The sequence below is a fragment of the Myotis lucifugus genome, unplaced genomic scaffold, assembly GCF_000147115.1.
Source record: "Myotis lucifugus unplaced genomic scaffold, Myoluc2.0 scaffold_99, whole genome shotgun sequence".
In the NCBI taxonomy this organism is placed as follows: Eukaryota; Metazoa; Chordata; class Mammalia; order Chiroptera; family Vespertilionidae; genus Myotis; species Myotis lucifugus.
In genome coordinates, this window is record NW_005871147.1 from 1,189,368 (window position 1) to 1,203,775 (window position 14,408).

The 14,408-nt window shown below is 34.6% G+C and overlaps 1 protein-coding gene across 12 annotated transcripts in view; it reads left to right on the forward strand.

Annotated features, from left to right (window-relative positions):
* The window catches only part of CDC27 (cell division cycle 27), a 51,053-nt gene extending 39,354 nt beyond the window's left edge, over positions 1-11,699 (forward strand). For 6 of the 12 annotated variants that reach the window (XM_023756778.1, XM_006092183.3, XM_006092184.3 and 3 more), the window contains 6 exons: positions 633-841; positions 3,499-3,616; positions 6,432-6,560; positions 6,649-6,723; positions 7,479-7,635; positions 8,704-11,699. In XM_023756778.1, coding sequence (XP_023612546.1) covers positions 633-841; positions 3,499-3,616; positions 6,432-6,560; positions 6,649-6,723; positions 7,479-7,635; positions 8,704-8,786 — 771 coding nt within the window. In that variant the 3' untranslated portion in view covers positions 8,787-11,699. The remainder of the gene's footprint in view (positions 1-632; positions 842-3,498; positions 3,617-6,431; positions 6,561-6,648; positions 6,724-7,478; positions 7,636-8,703) is intronic. The other 6 variants (XM_023756783.1, XM_023756776.1, XM_023756779.1 and 3 more) reach the window with 3 other exon arrangements.
* Positions 11,700-14,408: the final 2,709 nt, after the last annotated feature.

The window sequence follows — 14,408 nt, forward strand, 5'->3', positions numbered from 1 at the left end:
ATTATATAGGCTAGTCTTCAAGAACAATGAGTTAGCATATACTGAACCATTGCTCTTTGGAGAAATAAACACATGCGCACATGTGTGCACATGCTCCTACCCTGATTATAGATTATAATCTTATATCCTAAAAACAACTCAGCCTGATACATTCTGTTTATTTTACAAAAGAGAAAATGAGGTGCAGAAGTGCTAAGGTGCCTTTCTGAGGCCACCATACAAACAGGTGCCAGAGTTGGCATTCAAACTGTCCATCTGGTCCCAGAATCCGAGCCCTTCATACACTGCCCCCACCCCCCCACCCCCCCAATGGTCTCTGTCTTTTGGTCACTGACCTGTGAAAATAAGGTAGAGAGTTGCCTTTTTTTTTACCTCAACTGAGAATATACTTGTTAGGCAACCCATATTTTGGGTCCATTAAAGCACTGCAACTATCGGTTTGGGTTTTTAAATTTTAGCAAGTAGGCAATTTTGCAAATATGGAATCCGTGAATAATGAGGATTGACTATATCTGTTAAAACTGTTCAGTTTGTATCTTTCTGTTCTAATTTTAGCCATAGATTTGTTTGTTAGAAAAAATAAAACAAAAATTTAATTGTGCATTTGTGTGTTTTTTTTCCATATTTTTAAGGCCTGGTGTGCTGCAGGGAACTGTTTCAGTTTGCAACGGGAACATGATATTGCAATTAAATTCTTCCAGAGAGCTATCCAGGTTGATCCAAATTATGCTTATGCCTATACTCTATTAGGGCATGAGTTTGTCTTAACTGAAGAATTAGACAAAGCATTAGCTTGTTTTCGAAATGCTATCAGAGTCAATCCTAGACATTATAATGCATGGTAAGTGCTAATGAAGTGCAAAGACAATGTCTTATTAATGGGGCTGATACTTAGTGATTTTTTCTTATTAGATAGCTCTCTGTTGTCATGAATTTGATTACTAATACTTAAGAGTGGTACATACTGGTTGGTAACATCTAACCAAAATGTTTTTTGTGTGAAGTTTATACCTTTAACAAACTCTTCAATTAACTAATCATAATAGAATACTAGGTCCTTATCCTCAGCAGTTTCACCTATCAGACTTTTGCAAATAATTGATTTTGTTACTTTGATTTGTTACTTTTTTTTTAGAACACTAAAATGGTGATTAGGATGAAAAATGAAGAAAAATAGTATAATTCATCCATTGGATAGTAGAATATAAGCATTGAAACTATATACTAATGGTTAATCTTTGGTAGTATTCTAGTTTATTAAGTACTAAGTTTATTAAGAACTCAGGTTTTACTTTTTTTTTTTTTTAGGTTTTACTTTTTTTATTAAAATATATTTTTATTGATTTCAGAGAAGAAGGGAGAGGGAGAAAGAGATAGATATATCAATGATGAGAGAGTATCATTGATCAGCTCCCTCCTGCATGCCCCACACTGGGGATCGAGCTCACAAACCCGAGCATATGCCCTGATCGGGAATTGAACTGTGACCTCCTAGTTCATAAGTCAACACTCAACCACTGAGCCACTCGGGCCGGGCAGGTTTTACTTTTTTGTACTTGTACACAAGTAGACAAATAGGAAATTACTACCTGGCATATATTGTTATCAAACGAAGAAAACATGGGAGAGTTTGTTCTTATTTCTGCCTCAGCACTATATTTACTGTTGATGTTTTGTTGTGTTTTTCTTGACTGACTTCATAGTTCAAATATCAAGAAATGTTATTTTGGTATTGTAATTCTGTGATAGTTTTTGTTAGACATGTTTATGTTTTTTATCTTTTGGGTTAATCATTATAGCAGTTGAATTTTATTCTGTTTCTCACTAAATCAGAAGCACTAGATTTCTAAAATAGTTTTTTATTTATGTATATTTTTAATGAATTTTATCTCATTTCTAAATAGTCAATATTGCTTGTAAGATGGCCTGATAAGTGCTAGCTTCCGCTGGTATATTAAACAGTCAGGCCTTTCCAACATTGACTTTTCTTCATATAAATATAAAGTTCTCTAATATTTTAAGAATTTAGTTCTTAATAGGACTTGGTTTTTTTTTTAGATGTGTAGTGTCTGTTCTGCTATATTTTATTCTTAAAAAAACTTTACCATATCAAAAATCATGTTGTAAAAATAATTGTTTCATTTGGGAAAAAGAAGAAATGTTTAGGGAGGCAGACCTTTATTATTCAAACTCCAAAGTAAATAGTCTTTTCTTATCCCCACCTTCACCATTATTAGAACAGAGCTTTTGCCCTAGCCGGTTTGGTTTAGTGGATAGAGCATCCACTTGTGGACTGAAGGGTCCCAGGTTTGATTCCCGTTAAGGACACATGCCCAGGTTGCGGGCTCAATCTCTGTTAGGGGGCGTGCTGGAGGCAGCCAATCAATGATTCTCTCTCATCGTTGATGTTTCTATCTCTCTCTCCTTCTCCCTTCCTCTCTGAAATCAATTTTTAAAATATATTTTAAAAAATTATAAAAAAAAGAACAGAGCTTTTTATACCCTTTCTTTACCTCTAATACCATTATGTGATCAACAAAGCCACTTAAAGCAGATACCATATGATTTTCTTCTTATTCATTTGGTGCTTATTCCCCATCATCATCATCTAGTTATAGTCAAGAGAGTTTCCTTAATGTAAATCAGTCACATTGTGTTCATTTGATTTTTTTTTTCTTTATTGATTAAGGTATTACATATGTGTCCTTATCCCCCCATCATTTGATGTTTTGAAAATTCAGGAGAAATACCTCTATATCAACTTAATATGTCATTACATAGTCATTAAAATTTATAATTTTGAGGTCTATAGGAGCATGAAATTATATAATTATAATTTTATAATTATATACTTTTATTATTATATTAAAAATTATAATTTTGAAGTCTATAGGAGCATGTTTTTGATATAGTAAGTGGAAAGAGAGAAGCAGAACATGACACTATGCATATTGTAATTATATAAAATACATACATATTTGGACTAAGAATATGGAAATAGAAAAAAAAGAATATGGAAATAGCATTGTAAGTAGTTTAGGGTTTAGAATCAAAGAAGAATCTAGTTAGAATTCTTATTAGGTATATTTTTTGGACAAGTTAACTTTTCTAAGCCTCAGTTTTCTTACTTGAAAATGTGAATGATAACAGTACTAATTTCCTTGGTTCCTCCTAGGGTTAAATGAGATAATTTATGTGAAGAATTTAACAAAGTTATTGGCACACACATAATAACCACTCATTACAAAGCAGCTATTAAATCTTGATTGGCTTAAGGATATGGTTTAAGGATGTGGTTTCTTCCCCCCACATCGTCATAGTTTTATTTGATTGATTGATTTTATTGTTATCACTTGTAAAAGTGCCTTGTCTAAAATGCTTTGATGATTTTTCTATTTTTCTACTGGTTTATTAAATTCCATACATAATTCTTTTATTAGTTGAACTAAATTAGCCACCACAGTTTATATCCCTAAAATTATACTTTTATACTTTCAGGTATGGTTTAGGAATGATTTATTATAAGCAAGAAAAATTCAGCCTTGCAGAAATGCATTTCCAGAAAGCACTTGATATCAACCCTCAAAGTTCAGTTTTACTTTGCCACATTGGAGTAGTAAGTAGCTTTCTAAACATTGTTCAATCAATCTCCCTTATGAAATGTGTTTCTTATTGACTTGATTGCTATAATAAGAATTAGGGCTTTTTTGTTATTGTTGTTATTCTTGAAACAATATCCTGGATTCTTTTACAGCCAAAAATACTATGTTTTTCTTGGCATAAAGGGAAATAACTGGTGTATCCTTATTTCTTAGACAAGTCACTTAATTTCTCTGAGCTTCTATTTTATGAATGGCAATACCACCTTGCCTACCTCATAGGGATCTTATAAGACTCACATTAGATACTTAATATTTTTGAAAGTACTTTTTCATGTTAATATTTAGCTCTAAATTAAGTAATTAATATTCTAAGGCAAATGGTTTCCTATGTTTTAGCCTAAAATTCTTATAAGGCAATGTGGATCACCAATTTTATATATATATATATATATATATATTTTTTTTTTTTTTTTTTAATGTGTCTGATGACAAGTTGTATTTTGATAGGAGAGAAGGTATGTTTGGGTTTTTTTTGTTGTTTTTTTAATATATTTTATTGATTTTTTACAGAGAGGAAGGGAGATGGATAGAGAGTTAGAAACAACGATGAGAGAGAAACATCGACCAGCTGCCTCCTGCACACCCCCTACTGGGGATGTGCCTGCAACCAAGATACATGCCCTTGACTGGAATCGAACCTGGGACCCTTGAGTCTGCAGGCCGACGCTCTATCCACTGAGCCAAACCAGTCAGGGCTATGTTTGTTTATTAAAATCTCATTTATTAGTTTCTCTATAAGTACAATACCTTAACTTTTTGTTCTTGCCCTCTCAATCCTTTCTCCTCTGTCTTTTCCTCCCCCACCCCTTTATCTTTCTCTCAACAAGTTTGGTTTTGTGGAACTGGGCATACAATATGAGGAAATTATGTTCTTTGGAATTTTACTATTCATTTTGGGGAATAATTCTAGTTCTTTGTAATTTTCTTTAAAATTGACATGATAACTTTTATAGTTAGACACTATACAAAAATATAGAGAAAATATATTGACATAAAAATTATTTTCAACACTTAACATGAGGAAATCAAATTGGAGTATCTCTTGATAACCTTTAGTAAAATTGGACTTTTTTTTTAAATTGATTTTAGAGAAGAAGGGAGAGGGGGAGAGAGATAGAAACATCCGTGATGAGAAAGAATTATTGATTGGCTGCCTCTTGCACTCCCCCAACTGGGGATCGAGCCTGCAACCCTGACATGTGCCCTTGACAGGAATTGAACCCAGGACCCTTCAGTCCGCAGGCCGACACTCTATCCACTGAGTCAAATCGGCTAGGGCGGACTTTTTTTTTTTAAATAGGCTTTTTTCTAAAGTTATTGTGGAAGAGATGGTTTTTAACATTTTGAGTTGGTTTATTGGAAGAGGTTTTCAGATAAGAGAGTGTGCTTTTCTCTCTTAGAAAACTAGTATTTAGGATTTCAATCCTGTGAGCAGAGTATTTGGCCACATGTAGTAATAACCTTCTGCAAATATCATCACATAGATGAATTTAGCAACCAGATGTTGGCAGTAGCTACTCTCACATTCTCGTTACAGTGATATTTGTTCCACAGCCACATCCATTCACTCCACTTTGTTTCTAACATATAATTCATCCAAGGAGGAGCACAACAGAATATAAGTATCTACTCATGAATGAATAGTGAGGCTTGGTGTTTTGTTTTGTTTTTTTAAGTTATTTAAAATAAATAATTTATTCCCTAGTATTACAGATCAATGGTTTTCAAATATGTAAGACAGAAGAATTATTTTTATAATAAATTCCTAAAATAGGTAAAAATGTAATAGCTTTGAGTGAAACAAGTTTAGTAAGGTTTAGAGCCAAATCTTCTAATGGTTTTAAACAGTTTTAAAAAGCCTAATACTTAGGACCATAAATAGACCTGTTGAAATGTGAGTATTTAGCTAAATAGTGCAGAAATTCTTGTGAAGGGAAAACCAAAGTTTTTCTTGCCTTTTAGATTTTAAGGTAAACCTAATGTCTTCTCTAAAATTAGGATTTTAATTATCATTATGGATACATAATGGTGAATTGGGCACCATAGGAGCTAGGTTCTGATTCCAGAGCAAGTTATTTAACGTCTCTGGACTGTAGTATTCTCATCTTTAAAGTGAAGTGCTTGAAGGAGATTTTAGAGATAATCTAACAGTTTAGTAACCAATTACTAAATTCACTTAACCTAGTGAACCATCTGGTGGGACAATACAACCTTATCTCTAATAGTTTTATTATCTTTCTGTTGATTTTGAGTCACATTATTTGGGTCTCACTTTTCTTCAAAAATATTAGAAGGAGCCCAACCAGCATGGCTCAGTGATTGAGCATCGACCTATGAACCAGGAGGTCATGGTCCGATTCCCAGTCAGGCCACATGCCTGGATTGTGGGCTTGATCCCCAGTTGGGGGTTTGCAGGAGGCAGCCAATCAATAATTCTCTCTCATCATTGATGTTTCTATCTCTCTTTCCATCTCCCTTCCTCTCTGAAACTAATTAAAAATATATATATATAATAGATGCCTGGTGCATGAAATTCGTGCATGGGCAGGGTCCCTGGGCCTGGCTGGCGATCAGGGATGATCAGGCCTTTTGGCTGCTGGCCAGGGCCTTCCTTCCCAAGCTGCTGGCCCCAGCTTTCCTTCGTTCCGTGCCGTCCCCTGTTGGTCAGTGCATGTCATAGCGAGTGGTCGAACTCCCGAGGGGACACTTTGTATATTAGCCATATATATATTGGAAGGAAACATCAGTTAGGATCTTTATTTCTTACAGGTTCAGCATGCACTGAAAAAATCTGAGAAGGCTTTGGATACCCTAAACAAAGCCATTGTTATTGATCCTAAGAACCCTCTATGCAAATTTCACAGAGCCTCAGTTTTATTTGCAAATGAAAAATATAAGGTAAGAGATATATGTCTTAATAGTCTTCGGGTTTGTATTGCTTAAGTTAAGCTTTAGTTAAGATGATGTTTTCCTTTGCATTTTTCAGTCTGCTTTACAAGAACTTGAAGAATTGAAACAAATTGTTCCCAAAGAATCCCTTGTGTACTTCTTAATAGGAAAGGTAAAGATTGGGGCCATGGTCCTACTGTGGCTTTGATAACAAGTATTAACTTTTGGAGAATAAATATAATGCTTATTGTGCAACATCTATGGAGCAAATTCAACTAGAGTTCTGAACTAAATGCTCTGGGAATAAAGAATGGATTTAGTTTTTACATTTAAAAAGATAATATCCCAATGAACGGGCAAGTACACACATCCCATAATTCTAACCCTACTATGGCTTTGGAAGTTTATTAGCACTTGTAGCCAGTGACCAGTAATGAATTCATAACTTGAGACTACCTTACAGAAAGCCCTGAGCTTCCAATTATCAATAAAACACTTACCAAAAGAAGAAAATTCATGACAGTACAGACTGGGCTTCCAGATGCCAGTTAGTTAAGGTAGTTGGTAACAATGGGTAGATGTTGAGAGTTGAAATAACTTCTTTTAAAAACCAGTATAAATGAATGCTAATCAAGCTTTTATAGTCCATTTTTTTCCCATTGTCATTGTTCCATTTAGAGCAAGATTTTATTGGAATCTCACTATCTAAGAGATATAGGCAAGGAATTCTAAAAGTAATATCTGAATATATTAAAAGGAACTCAAAAGTTGACATGAGTTCTTTCTTCTATAGGATTTAAATGTCCTAGTCATCAGAATGGGTTTATAGTATATAAATCAGGAGCCTAATTTAAATTATAATGTTTAGGATTTTACAGTTGAAGCTCATAACTTAATGAAAAATGTAGTGCTGCTGTTTATTTTTAGGTTTACAAGAAGTTAGGTCAGACACACCTCGCCCTGATGAATTTCTCTTGGGCTATGGATTTAGATCCTAAAGGAGCCAATAACCAGATTAAAGAGGCAATTGATAAGCGTTACCTTCCAGATGATGAGGAGCCAATAACCCAAGAAGAACAGATCAGTGAGTATTGTCCATATGAATTAGGTTTGTTTACAGTTACTCAAACCAGAGAACCAGTGAAACACCACATCAGAGTGAAGATGTTTCTTTAATTTTATTTTTCTAACTATGGTGTATTCTTTGTACTAAATGGAATTTTAGGGAAATTGGACAGGATGATAAAATAAGAAAGTACATGTGGAGTCAGATAACTAGTTTCATTGCTTATTTTTACCTGGGCCCCAGTTTATATTGTAATATGTAACTAATGCCTGTCTTATTGCTTTTTAGGAATGTGTTTGGGGTGGGGAAGGGAAGATGATAGATGTGATGGTATGTTGAAAACATAAGTGCTATGTGAATGAATAATCAATTTGTGCACATTTTAAGTTATCGACAGACCTTTAGTAGTGGCTATTCAAATTCTGGGTAGCTCTGGCAAATTCAAAATCCAGGTCAAGAAAAGAGGAGGGAACAAAAGAATTATAGTTTAAGGCAGTAAATACTCTATCCCTAAATTGAATGTATATCTTAAAATAACCAGTGAAGAACCAAGACTTAATGTGTCAACATTCTTTAATAAGAAAATTGAGTGACTTCTGATGAGATGAACTAAGATGCCCTTGTTCCAAAAAACTTGGTGAAAGGCTTTGATTAAAATTATAATTTCTATAATCCCAATAACCCTTTTAAAACTGAATTTTAAATTTTATATTTCTTTGGACTAGCAGGGACTAACCCCAAAGTGAAGGAAATGTTAATCTTTTTTTAATGCCTCAGAAAACTAGTTCTAATTCCTAGGGTAAGAATGAGGAATTCCTTAGGGAGAGGTAGTTTTAGTAGTTACTAGTAAAACTCTAACTAAAGGTTAAATGCAATAAACTAATCTCAGACTTTGCTGTAAAATAAGGAGCTTGAATTGTATCTTATTAAAGGATATCGGGATCCTTTTTTTTTAAAGGATACTGGGATTTTTAAGGACCTTTAAAGTCTCATATCTCTGAGTACAGTAGTTTTCCTTGTTTTCATGAACAACAAGAAATATTTGTCAGACACCTTACTATAGATTTTTTGTTTTATTTTTTTAAGTGGGAACTGATGAATCCCAGGAGAGCAGCATGACAGATGCGGACGACACACAACTTCATGCAGCTGAAAGTGATGAATTTTAACTTCTGCAAATCAGACTTTTACAACTGGATGTGTGATTAGTGCTGACATGTTTCTTGTCCTTCCATATACTGAGTCTTCACTCTTGAGCCGGCAGTGTCATCATCCATGACTTACACCATGAGTATGCCACTTTCATTGGACCCTGACTGTACACAGAATGAAAGGCAGTGCAATATTTAGCTGCTAACAAGACTGGCTCCTTCACCAGTATGAATGACAATTTAGGGGGTAGGGTGGGGAACTTTCTTTTTTCTTTAATCTCCCTTTGCTGGAAAACTATCATGGAAGGAAGAGTTATGTTTTATCTGAAGGAACCATTAGATATGGAAAATAGTGATGAACCAGAATTTCTTGGTCATTTTTCCAGAATTTTGTTTTATTTGGTTCTGTTCCTGATAAACAGAGTGACTGACCTTCATTTCTAGGTTCTTCAAGAATGGTGTTAGAAAGTGCCAGATGGAACAATAAAAGACATTGCCTATAACAGAATAACTTGATTGCCAAGGAATGTAAATTACCTTAAACTTGCAGTGTCTCCCATAAACAAATGTAATGGACATATTGGGACTCATATTTAGGAAGCAAATATCCCTCCATACAGTGTACACTTATTCTTGGCAAGAATGCTTTAATGTCTAACCAAGAAATTTAATTTATTCATCTTGCTTCAAAGTGTTGATCATTGTTGTCGGTATCGCAAACTTTAAAGTTGGTCCTTACCATATTGCCTCTTCTCTGAGCTTTGTGGGATCACCTTTAACATTCAGAGATGATAGAGTGGTTGCCCACTGAAAAGCCAAAACAAGACCCTTAATAACCATTTAAGTTCACCATAGGAATAAAAATGAGAACACTAAAGTAGAGAGACTTTAAGAGATCACAATAGTGAAAGCCTTAATACAATCAGAATTGTACCATAACCTTGAATCTATATTTGTTCAAGACAGTATCCCTTTGATTTTTCTAAGTGTTTAAGCAGGGTGCAAGAATGTATACTCACCTTTGGTTGAGATCATTTCCATTCTTTTCGGCTCTCTCTCTGCTTCAAATTATTTTCAGTAATGTGAATCACCAAACATTGACTGAGAGTGGTTGGGTTTAGGATATTAGAAATTTTTAGCTGGAAAAAAAAGTTCTTATGAAGGAGATGTGTTCTCTCCTGAGTTTGTCATAATATAGGTTGGTGTCTTTGGGCAGTGGCCACAGTTTTAAAGACCTAATTATGTGTAATAAAATGGGAATTATTGGAATTTCACAGTAACAGATTTAAAAGTCTTAAATTGTGTATCTCCTTTATTGTAATGTATTGAAATTTTTAGAGAAACCTTAGTTGTTAACATTTTATTAAGTGCCAATGTCAGAATATAACAAATTATAGTTTCCTATGAATGACAGGCCTACAGTTATTATTTTGGATTATTTGATGAAGGACAAACTTATCTACTGGTTACCTGTATTAGTCAAGCTGTGAAAATGAGGTAGATTACAGAAGATGTGAAAAAAATTTAGCCTGCAGACTCAGTAATTTCCTGTCATTTACTTAATCTACTCATTTAAATGTGGATTAGATACTATTACAAAATAATTCAAGTTGGAGTCTCAGTTAGGTATTGGGTACCAGAAAGGTATTTAACAAAATTTCCTACCTAAGTCTATGTGTATGTGCTGCTTAAAAATCAATTTATAAGAAAAAGGAAAGGTTGGGAGTAAACGATCATTAAAAATTCCAAAGGCCAGCACTTGAATCTAATAAATATTCTGTTTTATTATCCTTTAGTTCTGTAATATTTAATTTTATATCCTTTTACCCTTTTTAATTGGCAAATCAAAAGCCAGCTGTATAACATCAAATATCAGTTTCTTAGAAAGCTCCAACCTGAATTCCATGTTATAAAACCTAGTGAAAAGTAAGCTCAGAAAATAATTTGCTGATATTTAATTAGTTATCTTTTGGTAGTAGGAATTTATGTCCTGTGCCAGAGGTGAGTCTGAGTCTTTCTGGTACTAATTTTGAGACAAGAATAAAAGGATAGTTATGGAAGGCACACCATGGCAATAGTTGACTGAGGACACTCAGCCCAAGCTTGGCCTGATTTTATTTTTCCTCATACTTACTTTCAAAGTCATTTAGATATTTGAAGCCTTATTACCCACCTAGTAACTGTTTCTGGCTTCTCCTACTTCACCCCCGCGTGAAATGGGGATCAAACAACCAGAATAAAGCCCACATTTTGACCAAGCAAAATGTTTGCTTCGAATTTCAGAAGTTACTTCGAAGGAAATTAAAAAATACTAAGTACTTCAACATTTTTTTTCCTCTCTAAGCTTTTCACACATATACATATATATACACACACACATACTTTTGTTCAGAAGTTATGTTGTGGCATTGGATATTTTTCACCCTTGGAAATGGTTCTTAACTCTGGGATTTTAAAAGGTGAAAATAATTTTTCAAGAGAACAATGGTACTCAAAATAATGAAAGGTGGTCCCTACATTTTCTGTATTTCATTACTTTAAAAATTTTTTTCCCCCAAGAACTGCAAGTAATATTTGAACCATGCTGCTGTTGTACCTTAAACAAAAACTCAGTGATAACCAGTATTTAGTCTATTAAAAATGCTCTTTTTGAAGAAAAAAGTTTGGAAGTCTCTGATTAGCCAGAGTATAGTATGGATCTTCACTGAGAAATATAGTGACCCATTTTCTTTGTGAAAACCTGGGAAAATGCAAGTGTGGGTGTGATGTGTGTGTTCTATTTGCATTGAAACAATGTAATTTTGTGTCTTCTTTTTGCTTTTCCTGATTTATTTCAGAAATTGTACAGTCTTGGGGGGGGAGTCTTTTGTTAATATATTTGCAACTCATTAAAGGATATGGAAAATCCAAATAAATTACTTTTGAAAGCAATTTATAATCAAGTTGTTAAAGCTATATCAGAGCTGTGCCATCTGTATTTTTTTAGTAAAGCACAGCAAAATAGTGAAAGGTTACAGTTTATGTTCCACAAAAGTCTAGGTCAGTGTTTAATTTTTTACTTACACCCTCTTTTAATACATATATATATTTAAAAACACATTCTTATTTTAGTATTATTTGGAATTTCATAATAAATATTGTGACAAAAAATGGTAATTTTTAGAATATTTTTTCAAACTGCAGAAGCCCCTTGTCAGCAGCTGCTACCTTGCAAGTCATTTGCTTATTCTTTAATCATGTGATTTCTAAAATTCCTTTAAAAGGGACACAAAGCTTTTGTTTTAAATCGAATCTCTTTTCAAAATCAAGATCTGAAAGAAGTAAAATATAGAAAATAAATTTTACTCTAGTTTGATTATCTTGGAGAAAATGGAGAGATCTGAAGGCTTTTGTTCAAATTTGAGGAAAAGGTTAGCAACAGAGAAACAAATAGGATGAACTAGGCAGATCAGAGGGATTTGCTGTCAACTGGATAGGGGTAACTAGAAGTATTCGTTGGCTCATTTAGCTGCTAATTAATGGTTTATGAAGGTTTGGTATAGGTTTTATTTTTCTTTATAAGTGTAAATTTTGCTAAATAGCTATGTTTAATGAAATCATGACGTGTGCTGTGTAACTTAATTTTTGTACAGTATTTTCCTTTTTTTTTTTTTAAATATATTTTATTGATTTTTTACAGAGAGGAAGGGAGAGAGATAGAGAGCTAGAAACATCGATGAGAGAGAAACATCGATCAGCTGCCTCCTGCACATCTCCTATTGGGGATGTGCCCGCAACTCAGGTACATGCCCTTGACCGGAATCGAACCTGGGACCTTTCAGTCCGCAGGCCGATGCTCTATCCACTGAGCCAAACCGGTTTCGGCTGTACAGTATTTTCAATCCTCAACCCTATAAGGTAGGTATTTCTCTGTTTTATAAAAGAGAACATTGAGACTCAGCTATTAGATGATAGAGCTGAACGCTTTTGACAAAGTATGTTTAAACCCTTTTATTTAGTTTAGGACTTACTCTGAAAATTTCAAATCATGTCAAATGTTATCTGTCAGATATCCTTTCTATCATTTTGAAATTGTCTACTATAGAGTATTATAGAAGTTCAGGTTTTACAAAGGAAATTTATTATTTCTTTTAGTTGATTTTTAGAGAGAGAGGAAGGGAGAGAAACATTGCTGTGAAAGCAAAACATCGATCAGCTGCCTCCTGCACTCCCCCTACCAGGGATTGAGCCCCCAACCTGAGCATGAGCCCTGACCAGGAATAGAACTGGCAACCCTCCAGTGCCTGGGACAACACTCAACCAACTGAGCCATAGTGGCCAGGGCAGGAAACTTTATTATTAACCATAGATTCAGATCTATCATATGCATACTCCTTATATATATTTTTTTTTTTTTTTTTTTTTTACAGAGAGGAGAGGGGATAGAGAGTTAGAAACATCAATGAGAGAGAAACATGGATCAGCTGCCTCCTGCACACCCCCCACTGGGAATGTGCCCACAACCAGTGTACATGCCCTTGACTGAAATCGAACCTGGGACCCTTCAGTCTGCAGGCCAATGCTCTGTCTACTGAGACAAACTGGCTAGGGCGTATCTGTCTATTTTAAAAAGCATATTGGCTGGCATTGCTCAGTGGTTGAGCATCGACCTATGAACCAGGAGTTCACGGTTCGATTCCCAGTCAGGGTACATGCCCAGTGTGGGGCATGCAGAAAGCAGCTGAGAAAACAATGGCAGTAGCCTGATTACAAATATGCCCCTCACTCTACCAAAACAACCATAAAATCAAGTAGAACAAATAAAAACTACACAGGATTCATGCCTTCATTACTAGAATACAAATTGCCTGTAAGTACAAAACAACTTTTGCAGTAGGGACCTTGCTACCACCATAAGCTTGTGGGTGTTGAGAATGTGGAATGAGGTTAAATCACTTAGTGGATCAGCAGAATGGAATAGAAGACTTAGAGGAAGCACAGGCAGAATCTATAGGAAAGAAAAAGTGACGTAAATGCGAACTATTGAACACAGGTTGGGACTTGTGATCATTCCCCTCATTTCAGGAAAAGGTTTGAAAATGTGTGGGACCAAGAACAAGAGCCTCATAGAAGTGGTGTTTCTGGGGGAGAATTGGGAGATACAGACATGAAGAGATAGTGAAAGGAAAAGGATGAAATGTGAGACTGGCAGAAAAGAGAAACAAGGTAAAGGGTGTCCCAAAATTCATGCAAGAAGTAATTTTGATAGAAAACACAGGTTTATAATTAAAAATTGTAAATTTTTTATTGATTCATAAAGTATACAGTATAGGGTTATGTATGGAATAGCATATCGGGTAAATGGCCTCCACGGCACAAAAAACTGGATTATCATGTCGCGATAGCGAGCACCATTAACTGTTATTGCCTGAGCAGCCGCATTTCGGTCATGGAAAATTTCAACAAAAGAGTGCGTATGTGCCAGCAAAGCCGTGGAGGCCATTTACCCTATATGCTATTCCATACATAACCCTATACTGTATAATTTATGAATCAATAACAAATTTACAATTTTTAATTATAAACCTGTGTTTTCTATCAGAATTACTTCTTGCGTGAATTTTGGGACACCCTTTATATTGATCTTCCCACCCTCACCAA